This window comes from Strigops habroptila, chromosome 8, assembly GCF_004027225.2.
Source record: "Strigops habroptila isolate Jane chromosome 8, bStrHab1.2.pri, whole genome shotgun sequence".
Lineage (NCBI taxonomy): Eukaryota > Metazoa > Chordata > Aves > Psittaciformes > Psittacidae > Strigops > Strigops habroptila.
The window spans coordinates 278,970-299,963 of record NC_044284.2 but is presented as its reverse complement, the minus strand read 5'-3'; the positions used below and the strand labels follow the sequence as shown (position 1 = coordinate 299,963).

At 38.8% G+C, this 20,994-nt stretch overlaps 1 protein-coding gene across 1 annotated transcript in view; it reads right to left on the bottom strand.

The window, feature by feature from the left end:
• Nucleotides 1-20,994, bottom strand: part of COL11A1 (collagen type XI alpha 1 chain) — a 161,365-nt gene that overhangs the window by 43,120 nt on the left and 97,251 nt on the right. The window contains exons 35-43 of the mRNA XM_030494785.1: nucleotides 20,884-20,928; nucleotides 18,166-18,219; nucleotides 17,280-17,333; nucleotides 13,090-13,143; nucleotides 11,495-11,602; nucleotides 10,176-10,265; nucleotides 9,826-9,879; nucleotides 1,305-1,412; nucleotides 695-802 (exon numbers count right to left, since the gene is read on the bottom strand). Coding sequence (XP_030350645.1) covers nucleotides 695-802; nucleotides 1,305-1,412; nucleotides 9,826-9,879; nucleotides 10,176-10,265; nucleotides 11,495-11,602; nucleotides 13,090-13,143; nucleotides 17,280-17,333; nucleotides 18,166-18,219; nucleotides 20,884-20,928 — 675 coding nt within the window. The remainder of the gene's footprint in view (nucleotides 1-694; nucleotides 803-1,304; nucleotides 1,413-9,825; nucleotides 9,880-10,175; nucleotides 10,266-11,494; nucleotides 11,603-13,089; nucleotides 13,144-17,279; nucleotides 17,334-18,165; nucleotides 18,220-20,883; nucleotides 20,929-20,994) is intronic.

Below are 20,994 nucleotides of genomic sequence, written 5' to 3'. Positions count from 1 at the left end.
GTATGACTGAACAACTGCTTCTCACCGAAGTGTACAATACTTCAAAACTTCAAAATTATTCAAATCACCAGGAAAAATATGTTTTCTTTATACAGTAATAAAAGATAAATTAAATCAAATCACAGAAAATACTCTCTGTGGGATAAATAACACTCATGCATCATAAAAATGAACCTCAAAATCTTTACCTTTACCCTATGCTAACAGAACAGTGCTGGATCGAGCGAACATGCAAGCTGATCCTGAAAGGTGCCATATCCTAAATTCTGCCAGAAGTCAACAGAATACCTCTGCTGTGAACATATTATATTGACACTCTCAACCTATTCAGGGGTTCCAAATCACTATACATCACTGAGAACATTTTATCTTACTCATTCAGCAAACAAAGTTTCTAAAATAAGCAAGAAATAATTTTGTCATCATCTGCCTTGATCTGTTTTGCCACACTTTCATCCTTGTTTCTTTGCCAGGATAAATGTTAGTCTTGAACACAAATCCCAGTGTCCCATGGCATCTGCTCCTCAGGCATCTGGTTATAGAAGGGTTTTTCAGGTTTTATGCAGTAGGTGGAAGGAGTCTGCGGGAGGCAGGGGTAAGAGTTGTTTTGCTGTCGTATTCATGGTGAGAAAAGCTACAGAGACCTTTACTGACAGATCTCACAGATGCACTAATACCAATTTTAATGATTTACCTTGTCACCATCTTCTCCAGGAGAACCACTAGGACCAGCAGGACCAGGAAGTCCAACAGGACCCTGTACTCCATCACGTCCAGCGGGACCTTGAGGACCTTTTTCACCCTGGTTTTCAAGAAACAGAAGTGATCCACCATTATCACAGGAGACTAATGGAGATTTCAGTACAGGGAGTCATACTACCACTAAAAAATAATACGGAAAAGAGAAACAGAAAGGAAACTATAAAAGGAAGAGAGTGCATCAGAAAATTATACTAAGTAATAATGAAAGCCAATGACAAATGCACGCCTACACTAATGCAGAGTGGCTGGGTACAAAGTTTTTGTGAAAGAATTATTTGACAAACTTTTTTATTATACCCATTCCCTGCTGTGATAGTAACATGTTCCATTCCCTGCCGTGACAATAACAGGCTTAACCCTGCCTGGGTATTAGAGGTTATGACAGTAAACGTTTTACTATTTACTTATTTGAAAATGTAAAAGGAGTAGATCAGGTATTCTGAGGATATGTTTAACAGACAAATACTGGAGTGGGTAAGAGTAATATCCTGGAATGAACAGTCTGTGCTGTAATAGTTTTATGTGACTCTGTGATTACTTACAGGAGCGCCCTTCTCTCCTGCAGGGCCTGGAGGACCCTGAGGTCCAGGACGACCTGGTAGACCAATTGGGCCAGCAGTGCCTGCTGCTCCGCGTTCCCCTGGTGAACCCTGGAAAGAAAGAAAAGAGTGTAAGACAATTCTGATACAAGCCTGATAACTGTTGGTGGTTTTCATGACTCAGGTCAAGAGAGAAGATACCCTGTTATTCACTGAGATTCCATCTGATAGAAGGATACACATTCAGCATGTGTGCAAGTAAAGGAAAAGGCTGAAAGAAGTAACCTGAAGTTCATACTCCATAGTTCTTATTCAATACTACTTGGGGTTTTTTCACCCCTTCCTGTATTTGTTCATCATAATAGAAGTGTGCTTCAGCCTGTTTTCAAGAACTTTTTCCCCTTTGCTTCCAAAATACATTGCCATACTATTTTGATGAAAGAATATTCACTATATTAAAATACAGAACTAACCCACACCACAACCCAAATTTTTAGTCAGGTTTCCTGCTGATCATTGCTGTGATGGTCAATTCACCTGTGTAAAAATCTACTGATCCTCCTCATACAGAGGAGGCTTGGGTGTACAGGGATCTTTAGCTTAGCAAAGAAGAAGTTAAAAACCTAATATTGCAAATGCAAAAGGAAAATAGAGATGCCATATATGGGAAAAAATGGAACTGTGTATTTTAGAACACATTTTTACAGACAATAATAGAGGGAGGAATAAGTTTTACTCTAACATCAATAAGCCTCACTTTTAAATTAGTCATACCATTGCCATTGCTGCATTCCTTTCTACATGGAACTACCAAAACATCCATAAATGAAAATTTAGTTTCTATATTCTCTCTCAGTTCTTTCACTTGAAGCAGTGTAGGGCTTATGGCCGTTCCATAAAAAGCCAACCTTTCCTTTAAATATGTCAATCTGCCACAGAGCCAAGCTCCATAACCATTGATCATTTGAGCCGTGCCTTTATGGTTTCTTCTGGATTAAGCTAACTAGACAAAATGAAGAGAATGGCGCTCTCTACATATATATCTATATATACTCTATAGCTATATAGAGTATGCCTATATGGAGAGAATTTAGGTATATAGAGTGTACCTGAAATGGAGAGAATGACTCTATGTATTTATATACCTGTATATACTCTGTAGATACATAAAAATCTGCACTGCTCTAAAAACAAAGAGGTATCTAGAGTGGACTGATTTTTTCCTGTCTTATTACACTTTCTAAGAGTACAGATGGCATATGCTGTTATGTAGTGCTGAAGGGGAAAAAGGAAATGAAACAAGGTGTTCTGGTACTAAAAAATCTTCCTAAAAGGACACAAAGGAACAGGGAACAGTACAGATTAGAACTTCTACTCAAATAAATGGAATTTCAGAATCAAAATGTTAAATTTTGGCCTATCTATATTTGTTTATCAGTTAGTTAAAAGCTGCAATGTGGAGTGCTGATTTTAAATCATTTCAGCAAGCTGGGTTAATTTCCAAACAGTGATCTACCAATGAAGTCCTCTATAACACGCAACCAAAGATATGGACACCTGTTTGGAGGCACCTCATGGCAAGAAAACAACCAGGAGGAAAAAACACTTACACTTGAATTCCTAATACCTCCTTGATCACACAGGCAGATTCTGACCAAATGTGGAATGAATTCATGACAGCACAGGGGAAAACTTCCTGTGTCTTGATAGAGGTTAACTGCCATCTAACCTGCTTCTTCCTGTCTCTCAAGAGTCAGCACGTGCAGCGAGACAGAAGCACGATGCTTTCCTGAGTACAGGCAGAGTGTGGAGAATGACGCAACAACTTTGTGCCTTTTTACACCATCACTGGCTGATAACTCTGACAGGAAATTCAGCTTTGCCAGTCCTCATACTTCCTAAGGATTCAAGATGCTGTACATCCTTCCTGTGTCCTGTATATAGGAGAGCATGGGAACAAAGACAATGGGTTATTCTGTTCCATTATATTCTACATGGGAGCTAGCCTTGTGCTTACAAGTCTAATGGGAAAAAACTATTTCACTAACAGCAACAGAGTTAACCTTGAAATTTGTGGGCTCACTGAAAACTGAGAAGCAAAGAGAGCTGTCCTCACCTATATTTCTATATTTTCACACTTTGGCAGCATCTTTGGGTTTTGTGTTTCAAATAATTCACCATTTTTGCATCAATAGAGCACTGATAAAGTTTTGTTTGCTGTACAGTAATATTTCTCTAGCTTTTCAGCTTGACACCTACAAGATAGTTTGTCACACTTTAAAGTAATTGATAATTTCACATTTCCAGCTGTTATACTGGAAGTGGAGTGATACATCATGGAATCATGGATAAGTAATAGGTGGTGTAGCCCGACACTCTGAACAGCCAAGTGTTTTTTTCATGTTTAAGAAAGATCAAATTTGCTGGCTCTTGTAACACTGGAATTTTAAGATTCTTTCACCTATGAGGGCCCAAGATTTTGCTTTTAATCATGATGTACTTTTCTCAGACTGACCATAACAAGAGGCTTTTCCCTCCAGGTAACTGTGGCAGAAGAGAATGCTGAATGGTTGCTTCGAATATTTTTGCAAATTATCTCAGTAAAATCTGATTTTGTGTGAGTGTTCAACAAATATTATTTGTGCAGGAATCACAGATGCCTTTATCCTTCCAAGTGCTGGTCTATTTATTTATTCAGGTTAGGGTGGATGCCTAAGTTTCAGCCCTATTTCTATTATTTTAGTTTCTAAGACTTCAGTGAGTTCAACAGGAAAAATGCTGTACCCTGCAGATATGCCACCATGGTCTCTGATCTTGTCAGGTCTCGTAAGCTACACAAATTTAGGTCACCTCATCAGTAGGATGCAAGAATAGAAAGGAAAAAAATCTAAATAAGTCATAGATTTTTTTCTATATCAGACAGCAGACACTAACAGTGGCCATAATTTCTAGTAGCTCTTTTTACTCAGCCAACTTTTCATCTTTATCTTTGCATCATTTTTATTTGTTATGCTTAAATTCCATGAGTTATGAACAGAAACACCTTCTGTTTTCAAGGATCCTCTCATGTCTTTGTGAGAATGGCCTCTGATCAAAGCAGAACACTTTAAATTATAGTCACAACTCATACAAGCATTTTAGGCAGCTTCTTAAGTCTGTTCTATTGTTCAATGTTTATTATCTTTTATTGCCTCTCTGTCCCACTCTGAAACAATCCTATTATATTACTAAACTCCCTGTTAAGCTGTGGTCTTGCAGTGGTACTCACAGCCTTGAATCTGTATATTAATTAAAACAGAACGGAAGTGTCGTGCTTTGTTTTGCATTTCTCTTATACAGACTAAACTCATTAGTAATCGTGTTTTTTCTCACTTTTTGTGAGGAGATATGTAACTATAGCTATCATATATACTACACAGTAGAAGCAATACTTTTAACTGATTAAAACGAAATGCCTAACAAGCAAAGACCCCCATGACTGAAAAATGTTATCAAATAGAGGAAGATTAGTGCTAGATAGCTTAGTACTGATAATTGGGTAGCCTACAGCTGGCTTATTCTGAGTCCAATTTGGGCATTCTATTCCTGAATAAGCTAATGAAAAATGACTGCTTGACATTCCAAAGACTTTTCTTTCATTAGCATTCAGCATTCCACACAGTAGTATGAGAAGGGGAGAAAACAAACAGAAGACAAAAATAGCACATAAAAGAGAACTGTTAAAAAAAAAAAACAAACACCAAAAAACCTCAACACAACACAACAAACACACACACAAAAAAATCCAAAATGAAATGAAACAAAAAAACCACAGAAAAAGACCCCCTTGCTTTGTAGTGCATTCATGCATCTCTTCCTTTTGTTCAAATCTCTCTAAGCACAGTAATTGGCATGCACAGTATTTGGAGCGGTCATTTGTTTGGTATGCTTGCAGATGTATGCACTAGCCAAAAAAGCTTGTAATTGACTATACATGCTAGTTAGAAGGAATTGGTATGGACAGGGAATTCGAGGAAAATCATCTAGTGGCATGAATTCTTTTCCTATTATAAACAGCAAATGAAGACTCCACTATAATGACACTCCTGTGTCTATACTCTGTTGGCTAAAAATAGATGGGAAAATATTTTAGGACTATTTGATGCTCACGGTCTGCTATGAGATACTATGAAAGAACCCCAAGCTACTGTGGTTTAATTGTTGTCCTCACAGATGCACAGAAACCCAGTATGAAGGGCACCTATGCATCTTTTTTGGTCTGAAAAACAATTTCAACATAACAAGTTAGTAATTAAAGACGAAATAGGAAACAAATCCCACTGAGGACTTCTGGAATACTCACAGGGCAGCTTGGTGCTCTTTGTGCCTCAAGTGGCACTGCTTGTACTGTAGTGAACTGAAAGTATACTTCAAAAACAATGAATTTTTTACCCTTCAAACTCTCTTTCCACTCTGCTTACAATTCCTGCTATCACTACATCTATTTCTCAAAGACTGGAAAAACAATATGCAAAGAATTCTGAGCTTCCTAAGTGAATCTTTCTATGACTACATTTACCTTGGCAGGAAGTGTGGCCCCAACAGCAGTGGCCTTATAAAGTGAAGAAGCTGTTGGTACTGTGCTCCTGACACCCGTACTCTGTATTTCTGGACTATACTGCAAATAATTCGTCTGGCACTGAACTCCCATTACCTAGTGGGTATTAGAAGTGCTCCTGGAATTTCTCTTCCGATTTAGTTTCCCATGAATGGAATACTGTTCATGAGCTCCAAGAGAGCTCCATGATCTGAACCAAAGGATGGTAAATGGGGATGATTGAGACACTCACCTCAAAAAGGCTCTCATGTTTTGAACTAAAACACTAACCTATACACACCCCATTAGAATTAGAAAAATGTGGATCATCTGAATTTAAATTCAGAAACACCTCACAACCTTACGTGATGCATATTAATGAGAACTATGATAGTAGTGGTACAACTACTGTGTGGGCATCCTGTCTGGAGAAGTGGGGTGTGTTAAATGTCAAATACGCTTGACGTCAAGTACACTTGTGCTGTCTGGTTTGTGCATGCTCAGAAGAGTTCTGGTTCACTGCACCTGAACTATCTGCTTGAGAGGTTAGTACAGCCTTAAGGCCTCCTTCAAAAAATCAAGACATGACCTTTAGATTGAAGAAACTTTTCTGGTTTATGCTTTCTTGATTTTGATTTATCTTTTCATCTAACAGTTTGGTTCCTCAGATGGGCTGGCATGGTCTCCCTACTAGCTTCCATTCCATTCCATTCCATTCCATTCCATTCCATTCCATTCCATTCCATTCCCAGCTACCTTATTTTAGTGCCTTTTGGGAATGTATACATACTGCATGGTGTTAAGGAGAACTGTAAAGCAAAATTGCAAGTTCTTGATTTAAAGAATAACAGCTTAAAGGCATTAAGAATTCAAAAATTAATTTTGAGAATTTGACTACCAAGTATTAAGAAATCAAGAAGTAAAGCTTAAAAGTGTGCTACAGCAGATCTTTTCCAATAGCGTAGAAAAAATCCAAAACCAAGAACCTTATACTATGGTTTGTTTTTTTTTTCCTCCTTGTTTAATGCATTCCTATCTCAACATGATTTGCAGGGACAGAAGAGAGCTTTATTGTTGAAATGCACAGAATTTCATTTCTTTTTTGTCTAACAGGAATAGCTGTGCTGATTTTTTTTTTTTTTTTTTTTACTTCAATTGCACTGAATGAAAGAAATAAGTTGACAAGATGACTGTCAAAATCTACACAATTGACATTTGGGAATAACTGTACCATGTTTTGAATACCACTGCATCCTTGCAGAACTTCCTTGCATAAAAAAATGACAACAGAGAACAGGCAACTTAAGTATATCGTACTTATCCTACTTCAAATACTTTCAGCAATGAATATCAGAAACTGAAGTGAAAGAGGCAGCAGAGGTATAAACAGAAGTCCAAACATGAAACAAAAACCTAAATGTAAAAAGCTCTTGAGCACACAACCATCTAGGAAAAGCCCAGTCACACTGCTCAGGGGAGAATCATTTACTGTTTCGAGGAATGAGTACATATCACTGCTTTTCTATCATAATCAGAAAGAAAAAAACTATAACCACAAAAAGTTGGCAAATACATTTTTACGCCTACGTTAAGCTTAAAATGTTGAGAGGGAATATTACTGAATTACATGATTTTACATTGCTGTTATTAGCCAAGCAAACATAACTTTTAACGGTTTCACTGATCCTAACTATAGGCATGGTTCACACAAGAACAACAAAGTCTTGAAAGCAATGGATGGTTTTGATCATCGTATCTCCTAAAACTCTAAAGTAATTGTATAATGCATCATTTCTTTACGAATTCATGAAATGATATTGTTAATAAGCCATTCTTATATTTTTGCATGATCTATTTTCCCATGGATTTCAATGGAAGATTTCGAGTTTTATGTTACTATTTTCCAAAATAAGATTCTTTTTTACAATGATCATTATACTTTACCAAAATTCTTAAGCTTGCTCTACAATTTCTCCCTTTTCCTACAGAATCTAAACTTTCATTGAAAAATATTTTTCTCAGTGTGGGTGCTCTGGCAAAAATAATCATCCCAAATTCATTCTCTGTACCAAATTAAAAGCACTTCAAAATAGGATTAAGATGTGTTCTCTTCTTTAAATGTGTTGAGATCTCCAAACTCTGAGTGAACAATCTCAATAGATTCTGAGAGGACTGTCTTCAAACTTTTTGGGGGATGGGGTTTTTTTTTTTTTAGGTATCAAATAAATAAGAAATTGTAAAACAGTGGTGGAAAGAAATAGGCTGGGTGACATTTCCCAACCATCCAGAAATTACTGAAGAAGAGGAGAATATTTACCAGTTCTATTCTTTATGGCTGGCACAACACCAGCAGTCTTTTTTAACATTATGTGGGTCAATTGCATAAGTGAACTGCACTTCACAAAGGGAACAAAGCCATACTGGGTTTATGTGGCAAGATCTAGGGGGTCAGAGGAAGGGCTGCAGGGGCAACTTCTGTGAGAGGATGCCATAAGCTTCCCCTGTGTCCAATACAGCCAATGCCAGCTGGCTCCGAGATGGACCTGCTGCTGGCCAAGGCCAAGCCCATCAGTGATGGTGGTAGTGCCTCTGTGATAACATAGTTAAGAAGGAGGGAAAAAAAAAAATTGGGCAAGAGTAATTGCAGTCAGAGAGAGGAGTGAGAACATGTGAGACATACAACCCTGCAGACACCAAGATCAGTAAAGGAGGGGAGGAAGCACTGGAGCAGAAATTCCCTGCAGCCTGTGGCAAAGATCATGGTGAGTCAGGCTGTCCCGCTGCAGCTCACGGAGTTTAACTGCAGAGTGGGTATCAACCTGCAGCCTGGGGATGTTAGAAGGGAGCAGATATCCCCCTGCAGCCCATGGAGGTTAACAAGGGAGCAGGTATCCATCTGCAGCCCATGGAAGACCCCATGCCAGAGCAGGTGGATGCCCAAAGGAGGCTTTGACCCAGTGGGAAGCCTGTGCTTGAGCAAGCTCCTGGCTTGTCCTTGTCCTGCGGCCTGGTGGACAAAGGAGCCCACACTGGAGCAGGTTTGCTGGCAGGAGCTGTGACCCCAGGGGGAACCCATGCTGGAGCAGCCTGTTCCTCAACGGCTGCACCCTGTGGAAGGGACCCACACTGGAGCAGATCATGAAGAACTGCAGCAAATGGGAAGAACCCCTGCGGGAGAAGTTCCTGGAAGACTGTCTCCTATGGGTGGGACCCCATTCTGGAGCAGGGGAAGAGCATGAGGAGAAAGGAATAGCAGACAGAATGTGTGGTGAATTGACCACAACCCCCATTCCCTGTCCCCCGTGCCATTTTGGGGGAAGAAATGGAGAACTAGGGAATGAAGTTCAGCCCAGGAAGAAGGGAGGCGTGGGGGGATGGTGTTTTTAAGATTTGGTTTTATTTTTCATTCTCCTCCTCTGTCTTGATCAGTAATAAATTAAATTCATTTCCCCAAGTCGAGTCTGTTTTGCTCGTAAGAGTAATTGCTGAGTGATCTCCCTGTCTTCATCCTAACTTATGAGCCTTTTGGTGTATTCCTTCTCCTCCTGTCCAGGTAAGAAGGGGAAGTGCTAGAACAGCTTGGTGGGCACCTGGTGTGCAGTCAAGTAAACCCACCACAACAGCATGAATCCATTATTGACTATCCATAGATATTCCACTATGGAAGACCTCTTTCATCTCAATAAGGAGTTGCTTAAGTAGCAAGTGTTGAGCAACAAATAAATCCTGTGCATACTGCTAGCAGAAGGCTTCAGATGTTCACAGCCTTCACACTCCTTGAATGTTTGTTGGTATGTAATTAGTAGAAAATAATTATTGATCACTTCAAACGACATCTATCTGCTGGTTTACAGTCTGTGTTGATGAAAACATCACAGCATGTTAAGAAGAAAAAAGGTTACTACATAATACTGTTTCTGTTTCCATAAAGTTATTATGTTTACTTACAAGTGGGCCAGGTGGGCCTTGTGGGCCTTCCCCTCCTTTCAAACCGGCTGGACCCTAAAAAAATGAAAAAAGGGGGGGAAAAAAAAGCTTTTCTCTTACACTGGAAAGTTCAAGAGTTATTTTTGCAATACATAAATAGAAGAATGTAGAAACCCAAAGACAAGAAACTGAATAAATTCCTTTTTGCTTATATAGCCAATGATATTTAACAATGTTGGATGCTTGATGTTTGTTCTCGTATTGCATTCACCTTTCAGCACAGAAGAAGGTTCCATGAAATAAAAGAGTTAATCCATTGTTTTCTTGTATTTACAAATATCATGCCAATTGTTCTAGTGCTTATATCATACCTGAGCACCTGGAAGGCCTCTCTCTCCAGGGAAACCGCGAAGACCTGCTGGTCCATCTTTCCCAGGAATGCCTTGAGGGCCTGGGTCACCCTTGGAAACATATTACATTTTGATTAAAAGAATGCTTAAAATGCTTATATTAGTCATTAAATGGATGATGAAAATGAAATACCAGATCCTAGTTATAGTAATGACAAAAAAGATTATGCCCCCACCAATGCACCCAATAGTCTGTCACTATTTGCCAAAATACAGTATTAGTTATAGAATATAGTGACAATCACAGCAAGCCATAAAAATATGTTTAAAAATACATTCATTAAAAATTTACAATGCTCACTAAAAATGGAAGATTAAAAAGAATTATATAACAACTACATAAGCAGTATTTGTCCTGTGCCACAACGGTGGCTGAACAGTAAGGGGTTAAATTTGCCTTTAGCCAGTACTACACCTCCTACTTTAAATGACAATGTTCATACTAATGCCTTAGTATGAACATGTCATTACTACGTATTTCTACTAGTACTACATATAGTGTGCTGGGTTTGGATGGGTAGCTGGGTTTTTTTCATGGTAGCTAGTATGGGGCTGTGGTTTGGATTTGTGCTGAAAACAGTGCCAATAACACAGGGGTGTTTCAGTTACTGCTGAGCAGTGCTTACACAGAGTCAAAGCCTTTTCTGCTTCTCACACCATGCCACTAGTGAGCAGGCTGGCGGATGCACAAGGAGTTGGGAAGGGACACAGCTGACCCCAACTGACCCAAGGGATATTCCATACCATACAGTATCACGCTCAGCATATAAAGCTGGGGGAAGAAGGAAGGAGGGGATGTTCAGAGTTACGGCATTTGTCTTCCCAAGTTATGCATGATGGAGCCCTGCCTTCCTGGAGATGGCTGAACACCTGCCTGTCATTAGGAAGAAGTGAACGAATTCCTTGTTTTGCTTTGCTTGTGTGCATGGCTTTTGCTTGAGTTTTCTCACTTTTACTCTTCTGATTGTCTCCCCCATCCCTGTGTGAGGGGCTTAAGTTGCCAGCTGGGATTAAACCATGACATATATGTAAACTGTCTTTTTACGACAAAAATACAAATTATTGGCTCAAGGGAATTCTCATTATTTCAGTGTAAGCGGACACAGCTCCAAAATTGGAATTCTCCAGACTTCAAAATCTTTCTGGGTGAAATGCGTCAATTGTGATATTATACTGTATGTTCTGACTTTATTCTGCATGTTCTGCAGGATGACTTGAAATATGAGACTGTCAGCAATTTACCTGTCCCTTCCAATTTGTTTCCCAAAGCCACATCATACCTTAGCACCTTCTTTTCCTGCAGCACCTGGAAGGCCTTGTTCCCCTGGTGGACCAGGAGGACCTGGATGACCTCTTTCACCAATTGGGCCAGTCTCACCAGTAGGACCCTAAGCACAAAGTAAAAAGTCACCAACCTCAAGGTAATAAATGTCTTCGGGGTGGGAGGTGGGGAGGAGCAGATTCTTAACACCCAGCTGTTATGAGTATCTGCTACAAAACAGTATTACCATTGTTTAGCATACATTCCTCACCCTTCCCTCCAGGCAAAGCTGACTTACAAAATATCTTTGTCGTATAAAATAAATCTTGCATTGCATTCCACCTGCAGACACATCTGTACAGCTTCCAAAGAGTAAAATCCTGTTCTTGCTCCTTAAGCAATGAAGCTTTAAAACAGTGTGCATCCATGTATAGGGAGAGGTCACAAAAAGGACACAAGAAGGAAATGAATGTACTATGCTTGTCTTGAAACACTATCTGTACTGTTGTTTTTCTGAATAATATGAATTGGAAGGTGGGAATGTTGAAAGATATCTCTTCAGATTCACTAACCAAAAATTTTCACTGGGAGAATTACCTCAAAAAGCTCATGCAATCCAAATGCTTGATTTTGTTGCAAATAAGTAAGATTAGATCAAATGCAGTTTTGACAGTGAACTGGTCCACAATCTAAAAGTGACTGAAATTTGGCCTCTGACAAGAAAGTGACAGAGAATCATAGAATCATAGACTGGTTTGGGTTGCAAAGGACCTTAAGACCATTTAGTTCCAACCCCCTGCCATGGGCAGGGACACCTCACACTAGACCAATGTCACCCAGGGCTCTGTCCAACCTGGCCTTGAACACTGCCAGAGATGGAGCATTTACCACTTCTTTGGGCAACCTCTGCCAGTGCCTCACCACCCTTACAGTAAAGAACCTCTCCCTTAGATCTAACCTGAACTTCCCCTGTTTCCGTTTGAACCCATCACCCCTTGCCCCATTGCTACAGTCCCTGATGAAGAGTCCCTCTCCAACATCCTTGTAGCCCCCTTCAGACACTGGAAGCTGCTCTGAGGTCTCCATGCAGTTTCTCTTCTCCAGGCTGAACAGCCCCCATGTTCTCAGCCTATCTTCATATGGCAGGTGCTCCAGCCCCTGATCATCCTTGTGGCCTCCTCTGGATTTGCTCTAGTGGCTCCTTGTCCTTCTTATGTTGAGGACACCAGAACTGTGCACAGTGCTGCAAGTGGGGTCTCAAGAGAGCACAGTACAGGGGCAGGATCACCTCCTTCAACCTGCTGCTCGCGCTACGTGAACATGTTATACTGTTCTTTCTAAACTATTTCATGGTAGACAACTCTGCCTTTTTGAGTTCTCATGAAGAAAAACCACCAAAATGGAGGTGGAAAGGTAACCCCAACATTTGTGTATTTCATGGAATCACTGATGATTATTAAGTACACCTTTCTAAAATTGTTATGCAGCATTTGTTACAAAAGTTAATATAATCATTAATATAGTCCTTTTAATACACCAATACCAACTGCCTTAGCCATAATATAACCATTAAACATTGGACTTATGAAGTTACTATGAAATTGAATGATGTACCTGAGGGCCAACAACACCACCAGGACCAGGAGGACCAGTTTTTCCTTGAAAACCCTGTGAAATAATTATAAAATACTATGTTACCAAGGGCAAGATACAGAAGAGAATAATTCTTGTCTATGCTGAAGAGGAAAAAGAGAAATTCCATGTCACACAATCCTTCTCTTCAGGAAGTAACAATGAGAAATTATTTGTTCTTGTGTACACTTTGAAGTGAAACACTGATTAATCTTTCTTATGCCTATCAGTTCCAATCGATCTGAGGTGACACAAGAGTAAAAAATCCAGTCAGTTTTACAGACCTCTCTAGGTGAACTTGATGAGGTGACTTTGAATGCATAAATGATGCAGCTAAAAGACAGCTGAAAATCCATTTTTACCTATATACATTATGAGTCATAAAGCCACATATACAAATGCTTTTTAAGGAAAGACACAGATGGTGGATTAAACTGGAGAGGCATTAAAGATAAAGGGGAGGTTAGACAGAAAGAAAATGAAAAGAAACAGATCCAGGGAAGGTGAAAGTTATACAGAGATGGTAAAAAAGGCAGCATGAGTGCCACAAAAAAGAATCAAGTTAATGAGAAATTGATATGATGACAGAAACTGGGAAGCAGAGAAGAGAAAGGTAATGTTTTGGGGACAGTTTTTCACAACACTGACAAATTTTACAGAATTTGTATTTTCTCATAAGTGGCCCCAGACTTCAGTCCAAAACTCATCAATAAGCTGAATGACCACCTCACTTGATAGTAGTACTGTTTAATGTATCTTTGAAACATGCTGAATTGTTTCTTTCAAATATTGGAAGCGTGTTGCTGCATCAAGTTAGGAGAGTGCATTCACTGCTGTATCACAGCTGGGGTTCCACATAGTATACCATGCCTAACAGCCTGTATCTGCCTCCTACTCTGCTCACCTGTGTAATAAAAGGTGTAATCTGGCCCATATTCCTTACAAACGTTGGGCCCTGCTCAGCATTCGTCTGGGCACAGTCTCACTGACAGTTGCCCCATTACATCAGATGTGGTTTAAGCTTTTTCTAACCTTCCTCAATCTGATTCTCTTGCTACCAGCCAGACGTTATCCTGGTTCAGTTTGGCAAATAACTGTTTAGGCACTCTCTCTCAGACCTCTGAAATGACCCAAACTAAAAACAAATGCAAAAGTACCCCTTTGCTCTAATGGCTGAAAATCAGAACCGATACAGATGGAATCATTCTTGTGTCCCTTCCTTCAAAGCTTCTTCTGAAGCCTACTGTAAGGAAAGACAAAGGAATGTTGAGTATTACCCATGTCCTGAAAGTACCTTGAGAAGATCTGCTATTCCCAGGTTTGCAGAATGAATTGATACTCTGCAGTATATTCAATGATTCTTGATGTTAATGATGGTTTTAGTACTCTGCTTTTTCTTACGTCACCAGCTTATTATCCCTACAGCTTCAGATTTGTAAAAGTAGTAATAAGCAAAGGAGATTTCAGCAGCAAATAGTCAAGATGACCTGAACATCCCACGGGTTCATCTAAACTATTTAGCATTAAAAAATTTACACTAATGTCTCATGCAGGTGTTTTTAAGTGCCTAATTAGTCTCTTTCTTTTTTTGTTGTTTTCTAGAAAGATAATGTAATAAAATTGAGTTTACTGTAGTAAGAAGAATGTCCTTGATTAATTTCGGTAGATGAAGCTAGTATATTCCTATTTTAGCCTTTCACAGGCATGAAACACTTTGTGCAACACCAGACCATCTAATAATCTCTGCAGCTGATGCCTCCTGTCAGTCTGAGATTGGTATCACTGAAATTGATAAAAACTTCTAAGGATGAACTAGCTTAATATTGGTTTTCAGTATCTAGTTTATCTCTACATTTATATTCCAAATTATTTATCATGATATTATTGTTCCTATGTCTAGAATTTCAGCAAACAATGGCAGTTCTTCAAAGTGCATATGGTTTACTGAGGGAAATAGCTGTAGCCTTTTCTCCACTAATACTTACCTCAGTTGCTGTCAATATATGCTTATTATTCCATAAGCAAGCTACAGAGTGCGATCTGGGAATCTGGCTCTCTAATTTGTTAAGCTTGACTATGTCCGTTAGCCTAATTCCCTTATTGCTCTAATGCCCACATGCACCACTAAACTTTGATGAGATACATGCCTAACTAAGAAACAGAATTCTTAACACCTTGAGAGAAATAAAAGTTTTCTGATTTATACATTTCTTTAAAATCTGAAATGGAAATGTTCATTAAAAAAAAAAAAAATCCACAAGTCTATTTTTTAATTTATTTTTTTTTTAATCTGCTTTTCTCATTTACTTGAGAACCCATGGGAGAAAAAAAAATTTTTTAAATAATTCTGGGCCAAGTATATATATACACCAGTCAGAAAACAATGCTAATGAAAAGCGGCATTTTTTTTAATGCATTTATGCATTTGCACTCAAGTTTTTTGTCAGTCTAACCCTACTAAAGCCAAAGGAGATAAAAAATTAGAGAACCATGGTATTGATTAAACCCAGAGGAACCTGGTCCAAACATCACACAGTAGAAGAGTCCATAGTTCCACTGTATGTTGCATCTTTCTTTTCTAGTCATGAATGAAATCAAGAAATCATCAAATCATAGAACAGTTGAGGTTGGAAATGACCTCGGGAGGTCATGTGTCCAACTGACCTGCCCAAGTAAGGCCACTGAGAGTTGGCTGCCCAGGAATATCTCCAACCTCTCTCTGCAATCTGTTCCAATGCTCAGTCACCCACATAGCCAAAAAAGTGGTTACTGATGTTCAGATGGAACCTCCTGTGTTTCAGTTTATTCCCATTGCCTCTTGTCCTGTCACTGGGCACTGCTGGAAAGAGCCTGCCTTCATCTTCTTTACACTCTCTCTTCAGATTTTATGTACTTTGATAAGATTTGACCTGGGCCTTCTCTAGGTTAAAAAGCCCCAGCTCTATCAATCCTTACTCATAGGAGAGATGCTGCAGTCCCTTAATCATCATAGTGGCCCTTTGCTGGCCTCTCTCCGGTAGCTTTCTCTCTCTTCTCTTGAGAAGTCTAGATCTGGACACAATACTCCTGGCCCCACCAGGGTTGAACAAAAGGGAAAGATCACCCTCCTGCAGCCCAGGATACAGTAGCATTCTTTGCCATAACGGCACACTACTGGCTCACGTTCAAATAAATAGGAATAAAGGGAAAATAAAAACTGTGCTTTTTCTTATCAGGCTAAAAAACAATTTCAAGCTTCCTGCATTCTAAAGAATGATTCAAATTCATTTTTTATGATACACAAGACTAGTCTTTACATTATTACAAAGAAAAAGAAGAAAGAAGTAGTCAATAATGATTCTCTCACACACAGAGAAGCATTACAATGCATAAGAAAACATAGTTTTTCCACATGGTGTGTTATTCCAAGCTCTGTTCTCCCCCTTCCAGCAGTGGAACTGATGCAGCAGTCACTAACAGATTTCCAGTGAAGTTAGAACCCAAAACACAGTCAACATGCTTAGAAAATTTACCTCTAAATTCATTTATGGCTTTCTCTTGCTCTGAAAAATCCAAGTAAGAATTGTATTTTATTTCAGTACAACATGAGTAAGATTTTGGCACTATGGAAGTAGAGAGTCTTTTTAAATAATTCCATTAAAACTGTTATATGTAAATCTTTTCATTTTGATGCCAGAATTTACTCATTATGATTCTTAAGGGGATTACGTAAGATATAATTTCAAAATTGAAGGGTTTTTTCATAGGTTGAATTATTCCTGATCCTACTTTCCAAAGGTGTTGGCTTTTGAGTCTCATAGCTGCTTACAACTGATAAGCCTTTTTGTAACTTTATGATTTATGTTACATGGCATTCAGTGAGAAAAGTACCACATAGTAATTACCTGACAAATCGTTATTAAATTTGAGATCCGAGTATTAATTTATTTGACTTTTATTGTCTATTTAAGTTCATTGTGAGGTTCCTAGCCATGCATAGCAAAGAACAAGCTTACTCTTGTAGCATGGAAACTAAAATAAAGTTTTGTCATGTCTAACCTACCAACCATAAGAAAACTACAGTCCCTGCCCTCTTCCCCTTTTCTCTGTTGGCTCTGTTTCTTTCGTTTTAATCACACAATCATGACCTTGGGAGGTTTACAACACTAACACAGTAGAGTACATTCACTTACAGTCTCACCCCGCTGCCCTGGGTGCCCAGGCAAGCCGTCTTTTCCAGGTGGACCCTGAAATTGTAGGATATATAAATCATTTCTTAGCCATCCTTAATTCACAAAAAAAGCCCATGGAATTAGCTGTAAGAACCTCTGATCTCGTTTTTTTGTTTTTTTTCCTAGATTAACCTTCAGTACAGCTTAACTGCTTCTATATCAGCTAACTATGATTTTACTAATACATTTTCTTTGTGTCCTCCCTGATGCATGTATGTTCAAAATGGATTTCAGTAAATTCGGAAATCATGGGAAGTACCTAAAGTTCCATTTTTCTTTGCTTAATGACTTAGTTAACACAAAACTAAGCATTACAGGAGTATCTGATGGAATTCCAATTTTGGCAATGGACATCAACATAAAAAAATGCACGGGTGAAAAAAAATATCACAGGCAGTTTGATGCTTTTCTGCGTACTCTACATGAGCAAAAACATACTGGAAGAGCAGCATAACTAATATAACCTGCAGCTCAAATGTACTATTACTTCTATACATTTCTACTACTAATGAGTATCTCCTTCCTCTTCAATTTTTTTCCTCAATTGTTAAAAGAAAAGATACACCAGCAAAGTAATATTTCACCTAAACTCAGCCTGTCACCTGGACATTGGCATCAACATACTAAAAGAGTTGCAATTTAATATAGTATGCTCAATGTAATACGAGCTGTACCCATGATCATTTTGAATATGTGACTTCTTGTGTTAGCTCTATAGCTCAATAAGCATATTTGTAATCTATACATAAACTATCCCTTACATAAATCTTCAAATACTCACTTCAGAAACACTGAAAGAAAAATAATGTTCCTACTGTTGCACATAGTTCATTAGAAAGATACTTACTGGAGGTCCCTTTGGTCCGGGGAACCCAACAGGTCCTTGAGGCCCTTGTGGTCCCTAGTATAAAGGTAACAAAACAAGTGAAGTTTTACTCAGGCTTTTATGACACTGGATTAAAAAGTTTGCTTAAATTATAAAATATATGCACTTCAACTACAAAATCTATGAACTCTGTAGATAATGCCTCGTTGTAAGTATAAAGCCTCAGCTCCACTGCGATAAATACTGGTAGCAACAATTCATATAGACATTGAATTGCCTGAAAAAGTGATAGGGGATTTCCCCCCAAAAGATTTCTTGAAAGCAATACTGCCTGTATAGGAATGCAGTAAGGAAAAAAGGAAAAGTGCTTATATAATGTATTTCTGCATCTGACCCCTGAAACTGTGCATACTAGAGCAGGAATCAACTGTGAGTAAGAAACTTTGTTTTCTATGTTTTATTGTTAGTTGCACCTTTTTTCTCACAAATTCCAACTGTATTGACCCTCACATCTTGAAGCTTTTTAAGGAAAAGTTTTGCATTTTTTTATTCACAATATGGCTTGCAGATTTCAAGCCACTGGACTGATGGATTAAGTGAGGAAAAAGTGAGAAAAAGCACTAGAACACTACCAGCATGTTATCAAAACTACATTTTCTTTTTTGTCATCAAATTTCATTTCAACGATACAGATTATTTAATGCTTACATATCTGGTACCAGAAATAGTCTCAGTGGAGTAGAAATGAGTTTTACTTTTTGGCTGACATTCACCCCTGCTGGGAAGCAAACAGATACCTCACACTTATATTACACAAGTGATATGAGATGTGGTGCTCTGAGGTTCTTCATCTCTTTGATCTAATCAATTTCTCTCCAGGGATGCCTTCATCTTGGATTGATCCGCTCATTGTTTTCAGTCTCCCCGCGATTTCACTTACTCATACCTCCTGGAGCTGTCACAAACTCCTCCTTCATGAGGCTCTGCTACTGATCTTCTGGTAATGTATCTCTGATGACCCACCACAGTGTAAAACAACCTACAGTTCTTTTCTTGGATCATGCCTAGTTCTTTACATCCAGCATCCTAGTTAACTCATTCTTCTTTTGAATCCCAGTTTCCTGCCCCTGTGTCTCTCTCTACTTGTCACATCATTCCTGTTTCACCCAAACTTTCCACTTGTTCCTGCTGTCCATGTTCCACTTGGTACATTGTCTTTTGCTTGATATAGAGGTACTTTCAACTCCTCACTGCAGCATCCCTTGGAGTGCTGCCTTCCATATATACTGGCTCCAGTCCACTCTTCCAGTTCTCGACTTCCCTTCTGTTCTACCCTACTTCCCCTCCTTACTCCAAGAACCACTGCCCTGATCACTAACCAGGTCTCTTGGACAGTTAAGTAACATTCTGCTTCAGGAATAAAGGAGGTAAAAGCATGAAAGGTTTTTAGTAAGTGAAAACTTTTTTTCTTCTGGTATTATTTTTTTTGGCATATGCTTTAATGGCTTTCAGTCAAAAGGAAAGGAATCATTTTCTTAAGCAGAAAAAATGTGACATTAGATATGCAGGCATGCGCATCTTTTTCATGTGTATAGCAGACAGATGTTTATTAACATTCTACTTACAACTGCTAAGGAGAAACAACACAAAATTAACCTTAACTTTTTTCTGCAGACACACAAAGTGAAAATTTGAGATTTCCATAACGACTCATGCCATGCTCTATCATTAGTTGTATGGATTTCTTTGTCTCCAGTAATCAACCCAATCAAAACATGTGGTCTGATCCTATATTCATTTTTCCTTTTTCAGTTTGCTTAGTCATTCCAGCAAAACCACTTTGCTGTTGTTCTGCCAGTATTGTTACACCAAGTGTGCATGCATTCAGCAAGGAAACAGTGTAACACAGTGACATTATGGAGCAGGGGAAAATGCAAAAGGAGGTCCCTCCTGAAGAGTAAGACTTGTGGAGAACACTGGAACTTTGGGGTGGGTGCTGAGGAAGGACTTATAGATTCTCTACATGAAATAGGTTAGCACTTTAATGCATAAGACTACAAAAGAAAAGCTTCTTCAGCTTTGCAAAAATACTTTGGCAGAAAGCATGTCCACTTAAACTAGCTGAGCTGGTTTTCAAGTGCTGCTGTTACAAATCTGATTTATTAATACTGTTTTTCTATATACTGCTGTGTAATGGGTCAACTGTATATTGGATTTGTTTACTGATTGGTAAGATAATAGCAAGCAGAAAATTTTATTTTAGCAAGCACAGTAGGATTTCTCAAGCACGCAGAAATGAGGTTGAAGAGAATTCTCAGCTGATCAGAACAGAAAAAGATCAGCTGCTTCAACAAAGAAGCTTCTGGAGGTGGCTTGAGTCATTTGCAAATCCCATAAACAAGCTGCAGTAAATGGGGCATTTGTAAGAGCAGAAACTGGTAAGTACAATTATAATTTGCATGGATATATATGAAATGCATGGGTATAAATACAAAGTGCACATGTATTCTCTGTGTCCTGTATGTACAAAACTAAGCTCAGATGGAAGAAGCTTTCAGCAAACTTCAGCTCATAGCTTTCTGAAAAGCATCATTTGAATTGTTTTGTTACTTCTGGTTACTCTGGTCAAAGAAGGGCAAAGACATGCAAGGGAGAACTAAAAATAAAACAACACCCCTCCTCAAATCACACTACTAGTCAGTGGAAAGAACAACATGTACACAAATAGCTTTCACATACCCTTTCACCTGGTGGGCCAGGAGGACCATCATTGCCTGCAGTACCCTAGAAAGGAAAGACAACATGTTCCAAGTTTAGACCTCTATTTTATTTAAGATAAACAGCCTGTAG